At 46.8% G+C, this 20,411-nt stretch overlaps 1 protein-coding gene across 1 annotated transcript; it reads right to left on the minus strand.

Annotated features, from left to right (window-relative positions):
• Positions 1 to 651: 651 nt before the first annotated feature.
• On the minus strand, positions 652 to 19,170 carry LOC135830849 (uncharacterized). Its single transcript, XM_065343053.1, has 23 exons — positions 18,578 to 19,170; positions 16,781 to 16,901; positions 15,979 to 16,114; positions 14,404 to 14,519; positions 13,809 to 14,021; positions 13,303 to 13,383; positions 12,140 to 12,188; positions 11,825 to 11,881; positions 11,425 to 11,520; positions 11,067 to 11,106; positions 10,680 to 10,783; positions 10,306 to 10,347; positions 9,858 to 9,983; positions 9,085 to 9,386; positions 8,702 to 8,850; positions 8,259 to 8,435; positions 7,523 to 7,818; positions 6,669 to 6,758; positions 5,552 to 5,619; positions 4,795 to 4,979; positions 3,779 to 3,941; positions 2,243 to 2,509; positions 652 to 1,608 (listed from the first exon to the last, which is right to left on the minus strand). The coding sequence occupies exons 1-23, from the start codon at positions 18,929 to 18,931 to the stop codon at positions 1,376 to 1,378; spliced, it is 3,465 nt and encodes a 1,154-aa protein (XP_065199125.1). The 5' UTR covers positions 18,932 to 19,170; the 3' UTR covers positions 652 to 1,375.
• Between the last annotated feature and the right edge of the window lie 1,241 nt (positions 19,171 to 20,411).

Raw genomic sequence — 20,411 nt, forward strand, 5'->3', positions numbered from 1 at the left:
TGATACTTGATAGATCTGCGACGTCAGTGAGCCGTAGCTCGAGCACCGCCACGATTCTCCTCCCCCCCTTTCCCTCTGAAAGACTGAAACCCATTCTTCGTGTCAGTGTCTCTTGGTCGTGTCTGAGTAACGGTGGCGTACGGTAATGGCTTGTAGTGCTGTGCAGCTCCCGAGAAGGAAGGAGCACAGTGAAAATACCCAGCTAATCCGGGCACGTCCGCCTACACCATGTACACTGCTACAGCCTACATGGCACCTTTCCGACAGGCCATCTACAGAGTCACCGGCAAGCGGCTACTACTACTAGTACTAGTATTCAATGAAAAACGGCCCCAAAAACTATTGATTGGCATAAAAACCGGAGGGGGTGGGGGGTCATCTTTGAGCCGGATCAGATCCATCAACCAAGAGATCGGGCCCGCATATGCCGAAAACATTACTTATCAAGTGTGCCAGGCAGCAAGTTCACACCCTGGGGTATCGCCGGAGTCACGGCAGCATGGTTGGTAAAACCGCCCATCTTCTTTTAGTTTTAATCATGGTTCGACTTCAGCCAACCCACTGTGCTTCCCTGAACACAACGAGGCAAACACGAATGGGCTGTGGCAAGGCAAGGCACCTGGACCAAACACACACCAGAGAACACTAGTCTAGGGCTTACTGAGGTGACTCTGAAGAATTATGACTGGTATGCATGGTTAAGTCGGCGGCCAAATAAACATTGATCTGCATTAAAAAATAGAAATAATTGTTTGATTCGTGTGCAAGACTATGATAAACAGCTATTCAAAAGCGAAAACACTCAACTGCTCGAGAGGTCAGCTTTCTTCAAGCAATCCATTTCTTAGGATAGGTATGCATTCATGTTGACGAAAATACAGTATTCCAGCCTACACTGGAAGGATATTTGAGGACTTGCACAGGAGTACCAAAGTTGCTCATTGGAAGGGATGAACCGAATGAAAAATCTGAAAAGTTAGAAAGTCGCATTATTAAGTTAAACTCAAACCGGTCCTACGAAAACTTTGCATATCCTGCTCAGTAGACACACTCACACAACGAAGCACACATACTCGCACGCACGCGCGCGCGCACACACACACACACACACACACACATTTGAAAGAAAAGGATCCAAAGGTGTCATCACGGTCAACAATGTATCGACATCATCGTGCCAGCCAATAAATAGAGCTAGCAGGGGAAATTCCATTTTTGCTTTTAAATTAGCAGCAGGTTGCTGAGTAATGAAACTCGCAATTGGAGACATCACTCACTGTGTAGCATTGTGACATCGTCGTCTGCTACTCACTATTTTCTTGCTGCATTGTGTCAGTTGTGAACAGATCGTGCATTGCTGAAGCGGTGCAAGCCGTCAGGACCTCCAGACCAAGAGCTGCTGAAACTTGGGCGCACCGTCCTCCAGCTGCCGTAGTGCATCCACCGTGGAATGGGATTTACCACGGCTGGACCGGGCCGCGGTCGAGAAGCTGGTGAAGCGAGACCTCTGCTTCAGCTCAACGAGCGACGCATTGCGAAAGTCTAGAGAGCCAAGGCCGCCACTGAACACAACATAGCGAGAGCTATTGCTGGCTGAGTCTTGAGAGTCTAGGACAATGGTGATAAGAGCAAAGCACAAACGTTCCATTTTCAGGTCTCTGTAAATTCGTTTCAATGTCCTATACTCATAGAATTTCGAATTTGAAATTTTCGACATCCTTCCACACTGCATTTTGTTCGGCATGCCAAGTAAACAAAAATTGTTGAGAACAAAAAGAGCTGTGCATACAATACCCCTAGTACACGTGGTGGGGGTTGCAGTCATTCCTGAATCATAATACGTCATATACATGCTAATCAAAAAGGCCGGTTTATGGTTTTGAACGAAGGATGTTGCGAAAAAAATCTTCTTCAATACTAATAGATCACACTCTCTAGAGTTTAATTGTTCGTCATACCCCTTTCTTTGGCCTGGAGGTTTCGTGTGAAAATATGCGAGTCATACCTCGTTCATGTCTAAATCAAGTTCCGCATACCAAACTTTACATAGCATTACTACACTCCAACGATTCCGACTAAAAACCAACTGAAAACTAGCATTTGCCGAACCTCAAGTATTCGCACTACACATATTTTTTCCCTTCTTGGCTTCTTTCCATCCATATTCGCCTTGATGCTATTGAGCCCAGTTCCCGTTTAAAGTGCGAAGTTAAGTTGACACAAATTAACGCACTTGACTTACCTTCGGCATTAAGTTGACTATTGGCACATTGCAAGACCATGAGTGACCTAACCGCACTCCAGTGGCTCCACTGTGACACACATGCCGAGTCAAAGCTGCATGCCGGTGCACCCAGCGCCATCTGTAGCGACGTCGTGTCCAACACCGTGTTGATCGCCAGCTGCAGGATCACACCCGTGCCGGTGCCAACCCACAAGCTACCATCGCACAGTGCTAGCGACGTTATGGCGCACAGCTTACCGGATGCATGCTGGTCACCGCCTTGATCTGGTGCGCGTACAACACGACAACAATGACAAAGCATACGGGCTTAACACAGCGGATGGAAACTATTGAAACAGAGTGGTTCAAGTACACTGATCTTGCTGCAAGACTTGGAGAACACCTCTGAGCAAGAAACTCAGGTTTGTCAAACGATTCAGGTCTAGCCGGTGCGAGGCTTTGCACAATACGTTGTGTTGGAAAATCACAAGGTCTGGATGGTGAGTTCGCCACCACGGTGACGTTGATGTCCTACTGTTTACACGGGCACAGGTTGTTGAGGTAATACCAGCAGTCTTCTTAGCATTTTGGAGTTTTTGGTCATGAATTGTGTCTTCCACACGATTGGTTTACTGCCTGAAGCAGAGCTTGTGCATGTGCATGGAACCGCTAAAATTGTTGTGGACCTTCGGCAAAGGTTGGAACGGGCACATGAGGTTGTGCATCGACTTCCGAGTGCTCACCGACACCAGGCTCATGTTCAGGATAGTGAGTGGAAGAGGGTTGCACACCAGGATCATTGGTGGTTCTGTGTGCTTATGGATACCTGGTATTCATGTCGGTATGGTGTGCAACATAATTCAACAATCTCTCATCTCCTCCGATGCGCTCTCACTGCCGACACATGGCTACCCTCGGTAGCCATTACACACACCAATAAACAACGAATGGAACCATTCGCAAATTTACCGGTATGCAACACAGCCAGGTTTTAATAACTTCTGGCCTTATGCCGTTCAGGAAAGGCTCCCGGACCTACTACACTCTGCTAAGTGCAACAATTGTGGGGGGAGCAGCCAGATTGTCCACATGAATCACAGGTGCGGTCTTGTTGTGGAACGTCAGCTCATCTTCAAGCAACCACAGGGGAAGAGCCGTTCATGTACAGCTTAGTTACTAGCAACGCCAGAGTACCATCACTATATCACCCAGACAGTGCTGATGCCCATCAAGAAGATGAAGATCATGCTGTGGTCTCCAGAGTCCTAAGTTGAATTGCGGGCTATGGCATCTAGTATGAGCTCAGCCTGACATGGCATGTACACAAAACACTACACAGCAGCATCATTGAACAACTGGAAAGACTGGGGGGGGGGGGGGGGGGTCTTGACTTGTTCACTCCCCCCTGCAATTGTGATGTAGTCTAACTTTGCTACATTTTTGAAGTGATCTAAATGACTCGTCCGGCTCCCTAGTTTTCGGTGCCAGTGCATGTAAATAATTGGAGGAGAATTCCAAAAATAGGCTGAGTGTAATATCCCAATTAAAGCTTACCCACTACTTCTTGCAGAGGAGCAGTATCGAAGTCTTGTAGCTGCTGTAATGACGTCAAGTGATAGAACTGCAGCTTACTGGAGTGGGCTGTTGTCAAGACGACACCACAGCCAAGACTGATCATGTGACTGATGGGATGTCGAGAGCCAGTTCTGGCACATGACTGCAAGGGGAGAGGGGGCACACAGCAATTGCATCACATGAACACAGAAATGAACTACTTGAAGTACTGTAGTGCAATGCAGCAGCAGGTGGGCTCACGGTAGTGACTGATTGACTGTAACAAGCGCTGGAAACAGATCAAGGGATTGCTCTTCATCTACTAATAATGCCAGGCTATTGCTTACCACCAGACTATGGCTTATAGTCGGGCGATGGCTTACAGCCAGGCCATGGCTTACAATCAGGCTATGGCTTACGTACAGTCAGGCTATTGCTTACATTCAAGCTATGGCTTCCAGCCAGGCTAAGGCTTACAGTCAGGCTATGGCTTACAGCCAGGCTATGGCTTACATTCAGGCTATGGCTTACAGCAAGGGTACGCTATGGCTTACAGCAAGGCTATGGCTTATAGTCAGACTATGGCGTACAGCCAGGCTATGGCTTACAGCAAGGCTACAGCTTATAGTCAAGGCTACGGTTTACAGTTAGGCTACAGCTTAAAGCCAGGCTAAGGCTTACAGCAAGGTTACGCTATGGCTTACAGCCAAGCTATGGCTTACAGTCAGGCTATGGCTTACAGTCAGGCTATGGCTTGCAGCCAGGCTATGGCTCACAGTCAGGCTATTGCTTACAGCCAAGGTATGGCTTACAGAAAGGCGACGGCTTACAGTCAGTCTATGTTTTGCAGGAAGGCTATGGCCTACAGCTAGGGTATTGCTTACAGCCAGGCGAAGGCTTACAGCATGCATGGTCTGAAAAGGTGCATGCAAACTTCCATAATTTTTCATAAATCATGGTACATGCATACACTGACCCGAAAATACCCTCGGTCCCAGGTAAGCACATACACTTACCACAACAGTAAGCGAAACAGGATCCACGGAGAATATGTAGGTCCCACATGCGCACCACAGCAGTGTTTCTACAGACTCCATACACGTAATATCATTCAGCTGACGATTGTTGACCGGAGCACTCAGATCGGCCAATTTCAAAGTGTCTTCATCATTCGCAAACATGTTCCAGCCGCAAGGTGTGCCTGGAATAACACAGAAACAGACACATTTCTCAGCAGCCATTTCTGCCTCATTTCAGATTTCCCCTGGTCTTCTCTGATTGACCCCATCCTGGACACATTTACATCAGCAAACAGGGAAATTGTCTTGCCAATTACGTTTTCAACACAGGAAACTCCTACATGTGCATCATTGCTATCATGATGATAGCACTCATGATAGCACTCATGATAGCACTCATGATAGCACTCATGATAGCACCCATGATAGCACTCATGATAGCACCCATGATAGCACTCATGATAGCACTCATGATAGCACCCATGATAGCACTCATGATAGCACCCATGATAGCACTCATGATAGCACTCATGATAGCACCCATGATAGCACTCATGATAGCACCCATGATAGAACCCATGATAGAACCCATGATAGCACCTGGCCGAAAATTTGGTTGAGATTATAGAATTTGCAGCAAAGAGACCACTTGCTTTGCCTTTGGTGATGATGCAGGGCTTTCAGTGGTATAAAGTGGCTGCGGTGGAGCTGGCGTACCTTAAGAAATTCCGTTTTTGTTAGAAACACTTCTTACCTGCCTGTCGATTGAATCCTAACACCATGCCATTGGAGAAGCCTATAAAGGCTCTCTGGAAGGCATATCTGCACACACAACACACACACACACCATTGGACCATTGGACCATTGGACGCCCATCGCCGGAGGCGATGATAGCGATGCTACAGCAGAAGCCATAGCAACTTATGCTGGGATTACACCATTCAACAGCTTGCAAGGCTGAAGAATTGACCGCCACTATTCAGCCTGGTCTACACCACACAGCTATGAAGTGGCTTTTTCTGGCCAGTGAATCCCTACTTTTTGGGATTTTTTTACACACACACACACACACACACACACACACACACACACACACACACACACACACACACAATGCATCCACTTTCAAATCAGTCCATGTGCGCTTGGTGCAAGACAAGCCCTAGCAGGTTTCGTCACGATACAAAATATTGTTTGGAACAAGGTTCAGTTATCACATGCCTAACCTATAAGCCGGCTAGAGAGAAAACAAAGGGACACCTATGACATCTCCCTTAAAAAAGAAGTCGTAAGCCATTACAACTGAAATGAATACCAGTGCCATCATTATCACTACCATGCGCAAAAATCACAATAGTACTTCAGAAAGAGACATCTTGCAACGTTCGAGCCAGAGCCTTTCCCACCGACTTGACAGTTGTCTTCCAAGCAACCAACTTCCTTATGTTAAACCACTGATTACAATCATGTAGTAAGCAATCTCGTCTAGGGACCACTGGCCAACACCTTTCTGCCTGTACAAAATCCACCCGGTAATTTGAACACATGCATAGGACAGTCGGTCCAAACATAAAATACAATCATGTACAGGATCATGTACAGGATCATGTACAGGATCATGTACAGCAGCCTGGGTGTGGGAAGGTATTGTAGGGTGGTATGGTCAGTCATCTGAAGTACAGTTTGCTTGTGGGGGAGGGATGGCGGAGGCGAAATTTTTTCGGAATTTTAGAGTCCAGATCAGTGTATTTTATAGATTCACGGGGTACCTGGGGCAAAAAGTGGTACGGTCAAAACCGTAGTGACCGTACCGTGTCCGACGCCCCTGCATATACTAGTAGAACACGGCTAAACATGCACACTGTGGTACCTGATGCAAGTGACGGCGCCGTTCTGGAAGTGACACTCTTGCAGCTTCTCGCCAAGCTGAAGGCCTGGCCTGGCATGATAGATCAACACACTGTACAAGGGCAGAACAGACAGAACGACACCAGGCACATGCTGTTATCAATTATCACCCATAAGCGGTTTCACGATCAATTGAAACCCATGGAAAGTATTGAAGCAAGAAAATACACAGAACGTACAGGGCAGTGGTGGAGCTTTGTAAACAAGATAAGTAAAGAGTGTACAAGTACATGAAGAATACTGGAGAGAAAACCTCCTCCTTGTGCACATCGGTATTGTCCCTAACGAGTAGTGCGGGAGAGCATCGATTAGCCGGACATTGGATTATCCGGACGATCGATTATCCGGAATGGCTGGGACCCCCAAAACAAAGAGAATGAAGAAAAAGAAAAATGCAGGAGGCAGGACTTGAGTTTACCAGCGCAGTCGTGTAGTCTGTACATCTATCAGGTAAGTATGCACTGCCAGCATACCTGTCAGCGCATGGTAGAGCTACTAGTACATGTATGTGATCTTGTACGTAGGTATTTTCAATGATGAAACTGGATCACACTCATGTATAAGCCTTGTACCGCATGCAACTCTGTGACTCTCTCACTATCCGAACATTTCCCTTAACGGCATTCGCCCCGAGGAGCTCGGGCAATCAATGTTCTATTGTAATGGCGATTCCAGCAAGGTGTAGCTGATGGTTATACAACCTCAGGCTGAAACAGAACAAGTCGTGCCAGGATGGTCAAGCAATGATGGAACCAGCAGTGTACATAGTAAGTAGTAGTATATGAGGCTGTGACTAGCAGGCAAGCAATAACTTACTGCCCGTCTTCGCTGTCCGTGCCCATCCAGACTGTGGGTATGGAGGTGTTGCCGGGAGCAGATTGACTATCTTGTGCACCGTTGCTGCTACTGCCGTTAGCCGTGGACACCGATGATGTGGCGGCGGGTGTGGGCTGTAGAGGTTGCACACCGGTGCTGACCATGCCTCTGGACGTAGCCACATCCGTGTCGGGCATGAACTCCATGCTCAGGACGGTATCGTTACGTGTTAGAGCATCCATGTCTATGATGGTGCCAGTATGCCGTAGACTAGCGCTTCCAATGACGTCCAGTATCTACACATGGGAGAATGGTAGCTTGTTAGGTCAATACAATACAGAACTAATGGAGCGTATCATGGAGCAAACTCATAGTTAACAGCATCTCGGTATTGTAACTCTCGTCCATGATGGATTTCTGCTGCAACTTGCCATGACTTCATACACCGTTAGCTGTTTTTTCTGATTGTCAAAGTAAAGGAACGTTCACACATCCGCGGTACTGCCAGCTATAAAACCGTGTTGATAAACACAACCGGCCTAGGAAGGTTTGCTCGTGCCAGGCCACCACCATGGTGGCAGATGCAGTGCCTGGCGGCGAGGGTGAGATGGTAAGTCTCACCGTAACCAGTGCTCAACAGGTGGCTAAACCTAGTTAGCTGCATCCATGTTATCCTAGATAATTGCTGTCGGCATACCCAGCACTCCTCGCAAGCATGTGCGGCAACGGAAATTACCTCTAGCCGACACGGTGTGCCAAGCTGCTTGGTGCAGACCCACATCTGCTGACACAGGTCACCACATGCAGGTGCAGCGGCTGCGGATGAATCGCCGGACGTGGACGATAAGTCAATGAGCGGAGCGTCCAGCGTGGTCGGTGAGCCATGACAAGTGGATATCGTGGCAGCAACAATCTGAAGAGCCAGCAACACAAATTCCACAGGATATGCTTACAGTTAAAGGACTCCAAACAAGGGAATATGGAAAAGGGAAATGACAAATTTCCATCAAGCTTCCAGTTGCGAACAACTGATGCCTTATTGCCCCCCCCCCCCCCCAACCATCACCACCACCAATACGGTAATCTACAAGTAATGTTTCATGCAAAAGTGTGCCAAAGTCAACAGCAAAGGAAAAAACCCCAAGATCAATGCCATTTGCCGGTAGTCTAATTCCATACCTTGCTGGGCTCCGGACTGAATAGCGCTGCTTGACTTGTACATGATGACACCGCCTTGTGATCATCATTGATACTTCTATACATGTTACTTCCCACTAACCAGTCACCGCTAGGCTGGAAAATACCTGTGCTTGTTACCACAGGCTTGGCTGAACAATGCAATGAGTGAGAGAACAGACAAGATCTTGCATGGTGAAGCATTACTCGACAATGTTAGAATCACATGCATCTAAAAAATAATTAATCAGTGGGAGGGTTTGTATCCAGCCATGTGCATTCCAAACTGATATCAGAAGCCAGTTGGTACATTTTGCACAGTGAAACGCTATCAAAAAGAACACACTAGCTTCGTCAGTTTGCAGATACGGACCGAAAAGACTTACAAAGCTCATCAAAGTTGATTGACACTTCTGTGGATGTCTGGCGTCGGGCACGGTACGATATGGTCAATGCCTTTGTTTTGCTACTACTACTACTAGCGGTGCTGCTGCCGATGGGGCCCAGCGACAAGCGCTTGGTGTTGGGACTACGGCGCGGTGTCAGCTGAGGACTGCGTTTGGTGACGCTCGGTTGCGGTGGGCGTGCGGGCGGTAGGCGCACGAGCGGGGCACGGCTATCTGCTGTATTGCTGTCACTGGATGAGGCTGACGCTCTGCTTTGGCGGCCGCTAGATGCATCACCAGTGCTAACCAACAGAGGAACAGCATTAACAAAGACGGTAGAAACTTACGACTGGAGTCGAGCATTTGTTGGAGCAACACCCAATACTAGTGCAAACTGCCAAAGGTTGGCGAAATTAATGCTTGCTATTTTCATGAGAAGAGCGTAACACGGATATTAACCAGAGTAAAATCAAACTTCAAAAGTGAGTGCATGTATGCGGCCAAAGTGCTCCGTGAACATTTGCCGTCTTAAAAAAAAGCACTTGCCAAGTTGATCCACAATCCTATAAAATGATGCATTATGCCGGTCCACTCCCAGGCACTACAATATATGAACTTTGATTACCTGCACTAAACAAAATGCTTGCTTCCTAGATCCAACATTGCATGGCAGGGAAACTACAGCCAATACAGCTACAGAGATGTAACTGCTGCTGCTGCTGCTTACTGGCTGTCTGAATATAATAGTATGATCTGCTTTGGTCGAGACTTACATAGGAATGTCTGGTGAGGACGCATTGCTGTGTTCTACAGAGCTACTGGGCGATGTTGGTGTGACCATTCTCTGCTTGTCGGCGGCATGTCCACGGCGACGCAAGCCAGACAGCAGACGGGCAAACCTGACAAGGCATGTGTGCGCGTACAGAATATACGGTAGATCGGACAGGTCAGTACTCCACCAGGGTTGGAATATTATTCATTCCGGAAGGGTAGACGGGGCAACTACTCAACAAATCCACCTCTACATACAGTCATACATGCATGATGGTAATGACGCAAATACATCATGAAATGAGTGCCCCGGTAGGTACTTTGAAGAAGAAGAAGAAAATGGAAAAACATTTAAACAGAAGCAGACAAGCATAACACAAGCATCATCGGCCTCGCAAATTCAACCAAAATTGGAGAACCAATCACCAGATTACAACAGCTACGACTTACAGGCCTTTCAAGCCACTGTTCGTCTCCAGCGGTTCATTTTGCCTGTGACAAAGTCAAACACAAAATTATATTCACTATTCACAAGCACAGAATGTGACATACAGGCAACATTGCACACATGGCTAAAACAGATGGGCACAGAGATGTAAGGTTCGTAAGAGTAACAGGATACTTGCTAATGTTCCCAGATCACGGAATACAATTGGCAAAATTTGGCAGCTTCTCTGGCTTTCCCAACCTAACCCAACATGCCTCGGATGACAGCGACCGCAAACCTGTCATGAAGCTGCTAAGACTGCATGACGCAGAACATTACAAACAAGCTTCTGACCTAAAAAAATAAACACTTGCCGTCATATTCTCACTACACACACCTTGAAAGCTCCTCTTGCAAGTTCTGGCACTTTTCCTTGTAAAAGGAGTAGAGTTTCATCAGGCGTTCGTTCTCCTTGCGAAGCTGAACCGAGAAATCGGGTACCTGCACAGAAAAAGTTAGATAGAAACTCGGTTCCTCATTTCACTAGCTGGGGGAATTGACTGGGCCTGAACGAGAAAAGATGCAAAACCATCTTCTGGGAAGATGTATGGAAATCAATACTCGAGGACTCCACAAAAAGCAGAAGCTGTGTGTCTCTGAGATTAGACATGTTTGAAGGATGCACTGATGGTTGACAATTGAAATAGACAGAAACCTGTCGAGTTCCCCATTGAGTGTGAAAAGCTTGCATGCCAGTATTTCCCTGGTGTTAGGGGCAACTTACAACTGCTTTCCTGTTTGCGCTCGCCACCTCATCCTTCAGCCTGGGAAACAGCAACCATCACCACAACATAGACACATAGGGGTAATCACTGGTAGCTGCCAGTAAAGTGTCTGTGACCAAAGGCTATACAAGTCCTGTACTGATGTACAATGCAGGTGCTGGGCAACCGATGAATACAATACAAAGGTGCTACATGTACATGCACATCCGATCCTGCATGCCACTGTGGTGAACGGGATTTTCTTATCAGCTGTCAGCACCCACCATCGCACAATCGAGACAGCAACTGCTCAGATCCCTCGGGTCAGAAAATTGGAAAAAAACTGCTGCCATCAGTGTTGGTAGTGTTGGCACCTACCTGGAAATTTCCTCACGGAACGCCCTCGACTGTGCTTCCAAGTGATCCTTGCTTGTTTTCAGCGAGGCTACCTGCTGTTGTAGTTCACCGGTGCCACTACATAGCATACATCAATATTGAAGAACACAGTTTTAGCAATGCAAGGTAATGGGAGGTAGTGAAGTTTTAAGGTCACTTGTGGTCATGAATAGTAGATTTCATCAATAACAACTATCTCTTATTCAAGGCTGTAGACATTGCAAGCTGGAATTTGACTATTCGTTTTAAACATGTCCTAAGGATTCAGTCGCCAACTCCATTGCAGCCATCCACACATTAACGCGTCTGAATAGTTCAATACTCATAATTATTATGGTCTCTTTGCTGCAAAGGTCTCTCTTTATTTACTTGTTAAACCTACCCTGTCAATTCGTCAATCTTTGCCTTCAAATCCGAGTTCTCCTTAGCAAGCTGGGCCCTGCACGGACAACAAGTACACAGAACATAAGCGGCATATGCACACAGAAAACCGGTACCACAGATAGCATGCAAACATCTTACAGTGCAATTTCCCTGTAATCAACAGTTCAACGCAATGCCTAACACTAGTGCTTCTTTACTTCAAAGAGTGCACTACAAAAAATGGGAAGCAAGGCGATAGCACTCCAGATCGGACATCCACCTGATGCACACATGAAAAGGGGAGAAGGATAGGGAAATATCCAGATGCATTTACCTCTGTTCATCGACTTCTGCAGCATCCTTGGCAAGCTGGTTTACATCATCTAGCAGTCGACATGACACACACACACGCACACGCACACATACACACACACACACACACACACACACGCGCGCGCGCGCGCACACACACACACACACACGCACACACACACACACACACACATACCACAGCAAAATCAGAATGTACATGCATGTATGGTGTGTAGATTCGGACAATTCTCTCCACTGTCATCCAGCACATATTGTCATCGCCCTGATGCTCCTAATCACGAGCATCATTTTGAATTTTCCACGGTATGTACCTGTACATGTAGGTAAAATTCAGAATTACAGGCAACCTTGTCACGGAATGACAACATTGGGTAAACAAGAAACTCGTGAATAATAACACAATTTTCGGACCTAGTGACCATTCAACTGCATACTTTCACCCTCACGAATAGCAACAACTCGCGAATTATGACACTTTTCTCCTGCATGACCGAGGGTACTTATTCGCAAGGTTGACTGTACTAGTATTCATGGTTGGAGGCATGGCAGACTCTACAACCCCATGATTCCCAACCCACACACACACACCTTTGACCTTTGACGCCCATCGCCGGAGGCGATGATAGCAATGCTACGGCAGAAGCCATAGCAACTTGTGCTGGGATTGCACCATTCAACAGCTTGCAAGGCTGAAGAATTGACCGTCACTATTCAGCCTGGTCTACACCATACAGCTATTTGAAGTGACTTTTTCCGGCCAGTGAATCCCTATTTTTGGTCTTTTCATTTTTTTTTCCTGCACACACATCACACCACATACTCCGGCATGCACTGGCTGTTGGTAACCACCCAGGAGAATGAAAGAAAAGTCAGGAAGAGTTTGAGAAAGAGAAGAAAGACGTGTGTGACCATAATCGTCGGGAATCGAACCCGCAACCTATCGATTGGAAATCGCTACACATACCACTGCACCATATGGGACACACACACACACACACACACACACACACACACACACACACACACACACACACACACACACACACACACACATTATAGTCATGTTGTGGACAGTACAAAGCAGCAAGGAACTTGTGAGCAGTTCACTTTTCACAACTTTTCTGCAGATGTTCCAGATGCCATCCAGGTGAGCATAGTCCATACCTATAACTGCGTCAACATCTCCATCACTCAACAGAGATTGTCCCTCCATCTCTGTGTACGGTACTTGACCACTAGCAGCAGCTACAACAGCAGTAAGAGATCATGGGATAGCAAGGCAAGAACAGAATTAACCAATAGACCGAACTGTAAACATGATAGCAGATCCTCAACTGAGATGTGCAATAAACAAGAGACTAACTAGCTTCGAACACATGTATCTCGATATTCAGACCCTGTAATTTACAACTTCAGAATTTAGACAATATTTAGACAGAGCTTGCACACTGCTTTATTCTGTTTCAACGAATTGTAGCCGAGAGACAAGACCGGTGGCGGTGCATGGTTACATGGGCAAGATGAAGTGAGTACAGTAGAGTCTTCACAACACACTAAGAACAGTGTTCAGACACTGCTGGTAGTAGTGACGACCTGCAATACAGACTGAACAAGCACATTCATGTACATTGCGCACACATGCAGAATCGCAGTCTGGTGGTTTGTCTTACAATCAGGTCTGGAGTCATCGGACATGGACAGCTCGGACTGCAAGGACATGCCACCTGCGTCCTTGACACCTATTCCCATGGCTGCTTCCCAATCGTCAGATGACTGCGATATCGTCTCACCACGCCGCAGTCTGACAAGCTCTCGAGCACCTTCCTGAGCCTCTTCGCTGACCGAAACGATTGTTTCTTCCACCAATTCTGGTGGTGGAGGAGCTGTGAAGTGAGTACAGGTAGTGACATGGTACACGATCAGAGGGTACAGTCACACACGGTGAAGTCCACCTACATGCATACACTGGTGTCGGGCACCGTGCACCCTCAAAGCTGCACAGAACCCAAACTGTCGACTGAAGCGCTGATCCGTACCTGTGAGATCAGATCTCATTTGCCACAGATGTAGCTCAGAAGCCGTGGCTACACCGAAGTCTCTTTTTGCCCACACGTGGATATCTCAGAACAATCATGAAAATATACATGGCTATTTATGCCCAAGTCTACAAGCATTTGTTGAGTAAAAGCATTCTCTAGGTACGAAACAAGAAAGCCCCAAGATGTCATCTGAATACAGTGTACGAGTGCCATCCTAAGAACTCACATCTAGGATCAGAGGCCATAGAAGCAGGAGACATCGTGTTGGAGCGCTTAGATCTGGCCGAGCGGATGGACGAGCGTCGGCGAAATGTCCCAGTCGGTGCAAAGACAGCAGCGTTGCTACAAAACATATTCAATGGGGCACCGACACCAACGAAAACAGCATGCTATGTAAGTACATTGACCCGCAAGTGGCATCCATGCACAGGAATGCAACTACCGGTATGAGAATGCAGAATGGATTGATTCGGTGCTAGTGCTGTACGGGATGGCAATTAACAGGATTGCATGGCGGTTAAGAAAATGCTAACCTTCCCTACGCTCCTATCTTAAACAATTGACCCATGTGTTTTCGAGAATGGTTAGCATTTGAGATGCACAATCTCGTGAGGGACTTAGCCAAGCCAGAAAATACAACGACATGGCGACTCTTGTTTTAATTTATCAAGTTACTTGGTCCGGCTCATCGCAATTGTCACTTATCTCCCACGCACTTTTTGACAGGTAAAACCCAGTCCAACATCACGATATCTAACTTACTTTTGCTTGGGAGGTTTGAGGGCAAGATCAAATGAGGCACCAAAGAAAAAATGATCGCGACTAGCGCTTTGAATCGCGATGTGTTCGACTTTTTTGGGAAGTGGAAATCTGGCCATTCACTGTCTGTGCTGCCAAAAGCCAAGGGCAGCGACCCGAATACCGGAACTGTAGCAGGGGCAACTGACATCCTGGAGAGCGTGACAGGCACGCGTGCACGGCAGAGGAGTATGAGCGTCATGCTGAAGAAGAAAGGTGTTTTCGATTCGACTCGCGCACGTTTTGGTTGTTCCTTTTGTTCCTTCATGGACCTGGCAGCAGCATTACAAGAGTCGTCATCAGCGCATCCAGTGGAGCGTATGACAACTGTCTGGAGAGGCCTGTATGCCTCATTCGAAGGCTCTGTTGCACTGTGGTGACACACATGTCACACTGCCCACGGTTCCTTCAAGCACCGAAGTGACAGACACAACTGTTCCTTTCCCATTGCTGCCATACGACAGGCTGACAAAGCAAGAGATACTCTACCAGTCTACGCCAGCAGCTAGACACCAGCAATTATTTTAATGTCAGCTCACGTAGCAGCTAGACACCAGCAATTATTTTAATGTCAGCTCATGTAACAGCGGCAGCTCGAGTGATGGAGAGTTGAATGAACTCTGGACCTGTAAGAGTGTGAGTGCAAGAACGCGCTCCTTCGCTGATTTATTTCGTGCATTTTGCTTACCTTGCTTCCCTTCTATGACTCGCTTCAACTGATTCCATGGCTGATTTTTTTCTTGTGGCGGAGAGTATTCATGCATCATGCTTCCTCACTATGCCTATTGAAAATTTCACAGAGCGGCAACAAAACTCCTGTTCTTAGTGGCGATAGATAAGCGACAATTGCGGTGAGCCGGACCAAGTACAAGTGAACTGAGATGTGAATTGGCGGTAATTATAGAAGAAGGAGGCTGCTCCAATGTTCGGAGCAGCCACCTTCTTCTACAAGTTACATGTATTGCTTAAAAAAAAAGAGAGCAATAACTTGACAATTGGTTACCTCATAGCACGACCATGTTCAGCGGAAACAGGAGTGTCCTTGTCCTGCATGTAGCGTTTGATCGCTTCCAGATGTGTCTGCCTCTCCTCTGCTTGCCGCTTGCGAAGTTCTTCTAAATCGTCCTGCAGGGCTTGTGCTAAGACAAGAAAGCAGAAAGAATTGTGCATATGTAGCACCGCCAGTTAAGTTTTTTTTAAGTCACCTTCCATCATGATGACTTGAGAAAGGGAGCAAGTTTCAGGTACCTCATAATCAACATTGTCAACACTTTACAAGTACTGTCATCGCCTTCTCATCAGGTGGAACACAGGCAAAAAGAGCCTGAGCAAGCACAACGAGTTTATAAAGCAGAGATGTGATAGCAACAGCGCAAAGAAGAGTAGCTAGAAACAACACGGTACAATGCATAACCTCATACACAAAGGAGGAATGACAAAAATGTGCCAGTGTGAAGAAACCAAACAAGTGTGAAGTCGGTATTGCAACAACAAACCAATGGACACCAAGTACTAGCAATTATTGATGATCTACCAACCAACCTAAGTGTGAAGAATGATGAGAAGGCAATGAATGGAAAAGTCCAGAAAACAGTGATTGTGAGGAGCACGGAACTTGTTCTTTTCTTCAGTGTGATTGCATTCTTGTCTCCAAGAAAAATTAGCTACATGAGCGTACGCATGTTGTCAATGAAATGAACAGGCTGACAATAGCCATGGTAGCCATTTACATGACGTCTGCCGTCCGCTAAATAATTCCCCGCTCCAACTTCATCAAATGCATGTACACCACACTCGAGGTTCACCTGAATTGCTTTTCGCTTTTAGGCGCTCTTGAAGCTGCATGTTTGACATCTTCATCTGCTCCAGCTCGGCCTTGAACTGGCGTCGCTCCTGATCCACAACATCCTGAATTTCCCACAGTCTCTACAGCGTCACGATGATGTGGACAAAGCAAGAAGCACAGTGGAAGAGGGAGTGGTAAGCATATAGCATTCACCCGATTCCCTACTACATCTTCTTTATCAGTTGCATACTACATGTACGTATAGAATATATACTCTGTTGTTGTGGCTATAGCTGGCTGGAAGGTGAGAGAGAGAGAGAGAGAGAGAGAGAGAGAGAGAGAGAGAGAGAGAGAGAGAGAGAGAGAGAGAGAGAGAGATAGGCACGGTGTGTGTGTGTGTGTGTGTGTGTCTGTTTGTGTGTCTGTCTTTGTGTGTGTGTGTGTGTGTGTGTGTGTGTGTGTATGTGTGTGTGTGAGAGAGAGAGAGAGAGAGAGAGAGAGAGAGAGCATGAGAAAGAGAGGACAAGTAATACAGTGAGGACAATGTGACTGTCTCAAGAATATGTTCTGTCTTCCAGGCAGTTCCAGCTGTCCATTTTGTACACATCACATAGGTGCATTGAATGGGATTTTGGTGTCTCTCTTTCTTACCCACTCTGGTGGCTCTAATCTAATCCGGTGACTCCCATTGCTATAAGCATTACATCTGGCCCATTGATTTCTGATGGCGGTGGCATTCCTATGGATTCAAACTAGTCAGTCTGATCGACGACGACTCTTGCGCAACTCAACATTTTCTTGCAATAAATGCCAATAAACCAAACATGAATTCACACAGCACACTCGGTATTGATACATCCCAAGCTACCCACAGTTTGAAATTTGAAATTCATACGTGTTTCCTGCATCTACCCACTACAGTATGACACAACTTCCTGCTGAATATGGTCGCAGGGCATGGGTATGCAATGTACTTTACATGTCCAGAATGGCAATGACTCTGACTGGGCTGACATCTCAATACCACTACTAGGAAGCTCTGTTTCCATTGTTTATTTGACCGTAAAAGAGACTTGTTCACTTGAGGAAGCTAGCATGACTAATTGCAACATTTCCCAAGATAATCCGCATTTCCCCCATCAGTCCAGTGGTGTGGTGCCACATGCACCATTGTCTTCTGGGTTTCTGCAAACCACCTGCATGCTACCCATAATGCCAGGGGCAAGCCATGCAATCCTGGGGAAATGTGGGGGTGCTACTACCAGTGTAGAGGTGCGGAGAATATCATGTACATTGTACATGTAGGGATGTGCACATAGTATATAAAAAACAAAATAAAAAAAAATAAAAAAAACATGTATGTATACTATTCTAGACATGCAGTGCTGCAGCACCACACCTGTGTGCTCTTGGCTGCACTTGTCTTTGTGCACAAGTCTATGGATGTGGACCATTGTACATGTACATAATCCATAAGACCCTTCCCAAGGTACATCATGACTGTGTACTACTTCAAATGGCTCTACTTCTACAACTGTACAAGTAGTTCACAGTGGATGTGTGACTTTAAAATGTTTGGTACAAGGTGCAATGAGAACAAGTCTACCGGTTTGGAGATCTAGCTGTAACTAGGCTGCTGATGTCTGTAACTATGTAAGTTTGTAACCCCAACGGAAAATCAGTGCCGCTAACTGTGCATTTTCACAAAATATACATATTCCATTTGTTTTCCATTTGTTTTACTTTTTTTGCATCGTGTGACCTGAAATGTTCCATAACAATACAAACCATCCACCGGACACTGTTGTCTTCATACCTTCTCACTCGTTTGCCTGAGATCCTGCTCAGTGCCAAGCTTCTTGACGACCTGTTCCAGATCGTACTTTGCCTGATTTGCCGCTGATTCGATCGCTGCATTCTCCGTGACCAGGACGTCGAGTTCTTCCAGTGCTGACGTGATCAGCCGAGCCAGCGAGCTCATTTCATTCGGATCGATCAAGTACACGTTAGCAAGACGTTGTAGCTCGGAGAGCATGCTGTTCGCCAGGACTGCGACATGATGAGATACATCCGCATTCGTCCCCTGCGACGACAGCGTATCGCCTGAGCTCGTGCTGGTCGCTGGGTCCGACACGAACTCCTCCGGAACACCGACGTAGAATTGAGACATGATGCATCGGGGAGTGATCGATTCTTCTCTTACTAGAAATTCTAGCCAAGGTCAGCTACAACTCTATCACAGAAGCACTCCTCAGGCTCGAAAATTGAGCGAAAACTGTAAAAAAGGGTTCGCCGCATCAGTAAACTGTGAGTGACATGACCACGAGCGAAAGAGAGAAAGGAATGTTACATACTGTATTACTGTCTGACTGTAGATTTACCCACTGCACTGTCGACATGTCAGTGCAGTGTCACACCTCTCGCAAATAAAACGAAGGAAAAAATGATGTGACCGCGCGCATCTCGATCAGCAATCAAGACTCGAGTCAAGTAGGGGCATCCTAGCGATAGCCTGCGCCTGTACTGCACTGCGCCTTGGCTGTCGACATGTCCCTGGCCTCCTAGCTCCTGTGTGTGGTCCAGCGCGCGCAGTAGACCGGTACCACGCGGTAGCCGGCCCAGCACTGGGGATCCGAGCACGTGAGCGCCAGAGCTGAATGAGGCAGACTGCCGACATGTCGACAGTGAAGTGAGCATAGTGCCTCAGAGTCAATGCCTGTACTACTGCCTGGGCTTGTCCCCTTGCGCGGTCGACGACTGTGCTTTTGAGTTTTGTTTTGTTTTGCTGCACTACGAGTAGTATACGACTCGTATACCCGTAAGGCATCGTGGAGGTAGTAAAGACTTTTTTAAAAGTAAAGGCATCGTGGACTGCTAGTACTAGTAGTAGTACTGGTAGCCTGGCAAAAGCGAAACTAACTTCCTAAGCTGGTTCAGTGGTTGTGTTTCTCGACCCGTATTATTACCGATTGTGTAACACGGATGTACCGTTACTTTACCTACTTTAGGTATGACTATGACTTTGTAGCCTGACCTGACCTGACTCGTGGAACCACTACTGCACTAGGCCACTGCGCACCGGCAGTACGTACACTACAGTCATGAGTAGGTAGTAGATTTGCGTGCAGCACCGAGTCCTGCCTGGTAATCGTGGTAATGGTAGGCTAGGCTCGAGGGTTGAGTCCTGAGTGTTTCCTGGTCTGATCTTCCATGGACGGAAGAAGGAACCACTAATTTTTGTGTTCAACCGGGAGTCAGTGCTGCAACCATCTGTGTGCACTTTTTGATCAGACTTTGTATAAAACTTTATGAGTAAAATGCTGATCGGTCATGCCTGTCATACCCATAACCACTAAGCCGCAAGCGCGCGGCAGGCGTAGATCTACCACTGGCACTAGCATGATGACTTGTCACTTGGGTAAGCATAGGCCGGAACTACGATCTGTCTTACTTATCAGGCCAAGTACACCAGTCAGATACATAGTGATTACGGCGGCCTACCTATCTAATCATATCAACATTCCTAGATACTGCACATGTAGTTTGAGAAACTCAAACTAGTAAAGACAAGTACAGTGTACTTACTGCTAAAGAGGCAAAAGGGGAAGGACCATCGCCAGTGCTTCGGTAATCTGGGCTGAGAGCAATGA

Source organism: Sycon ciliatum, chromosome 1, assembly GCF_964019385.1.
Source record: "Sycon ciliatum chromosome 1, ocSycCili1.1, whole genome shotgun sequence".
NCBI classification, from domain to species: Eukaryota; Metazoa; Porifera; class Calcarea; order Leucosolenida; family Sycettidae; genus Sycon; species Sycon ciliatum.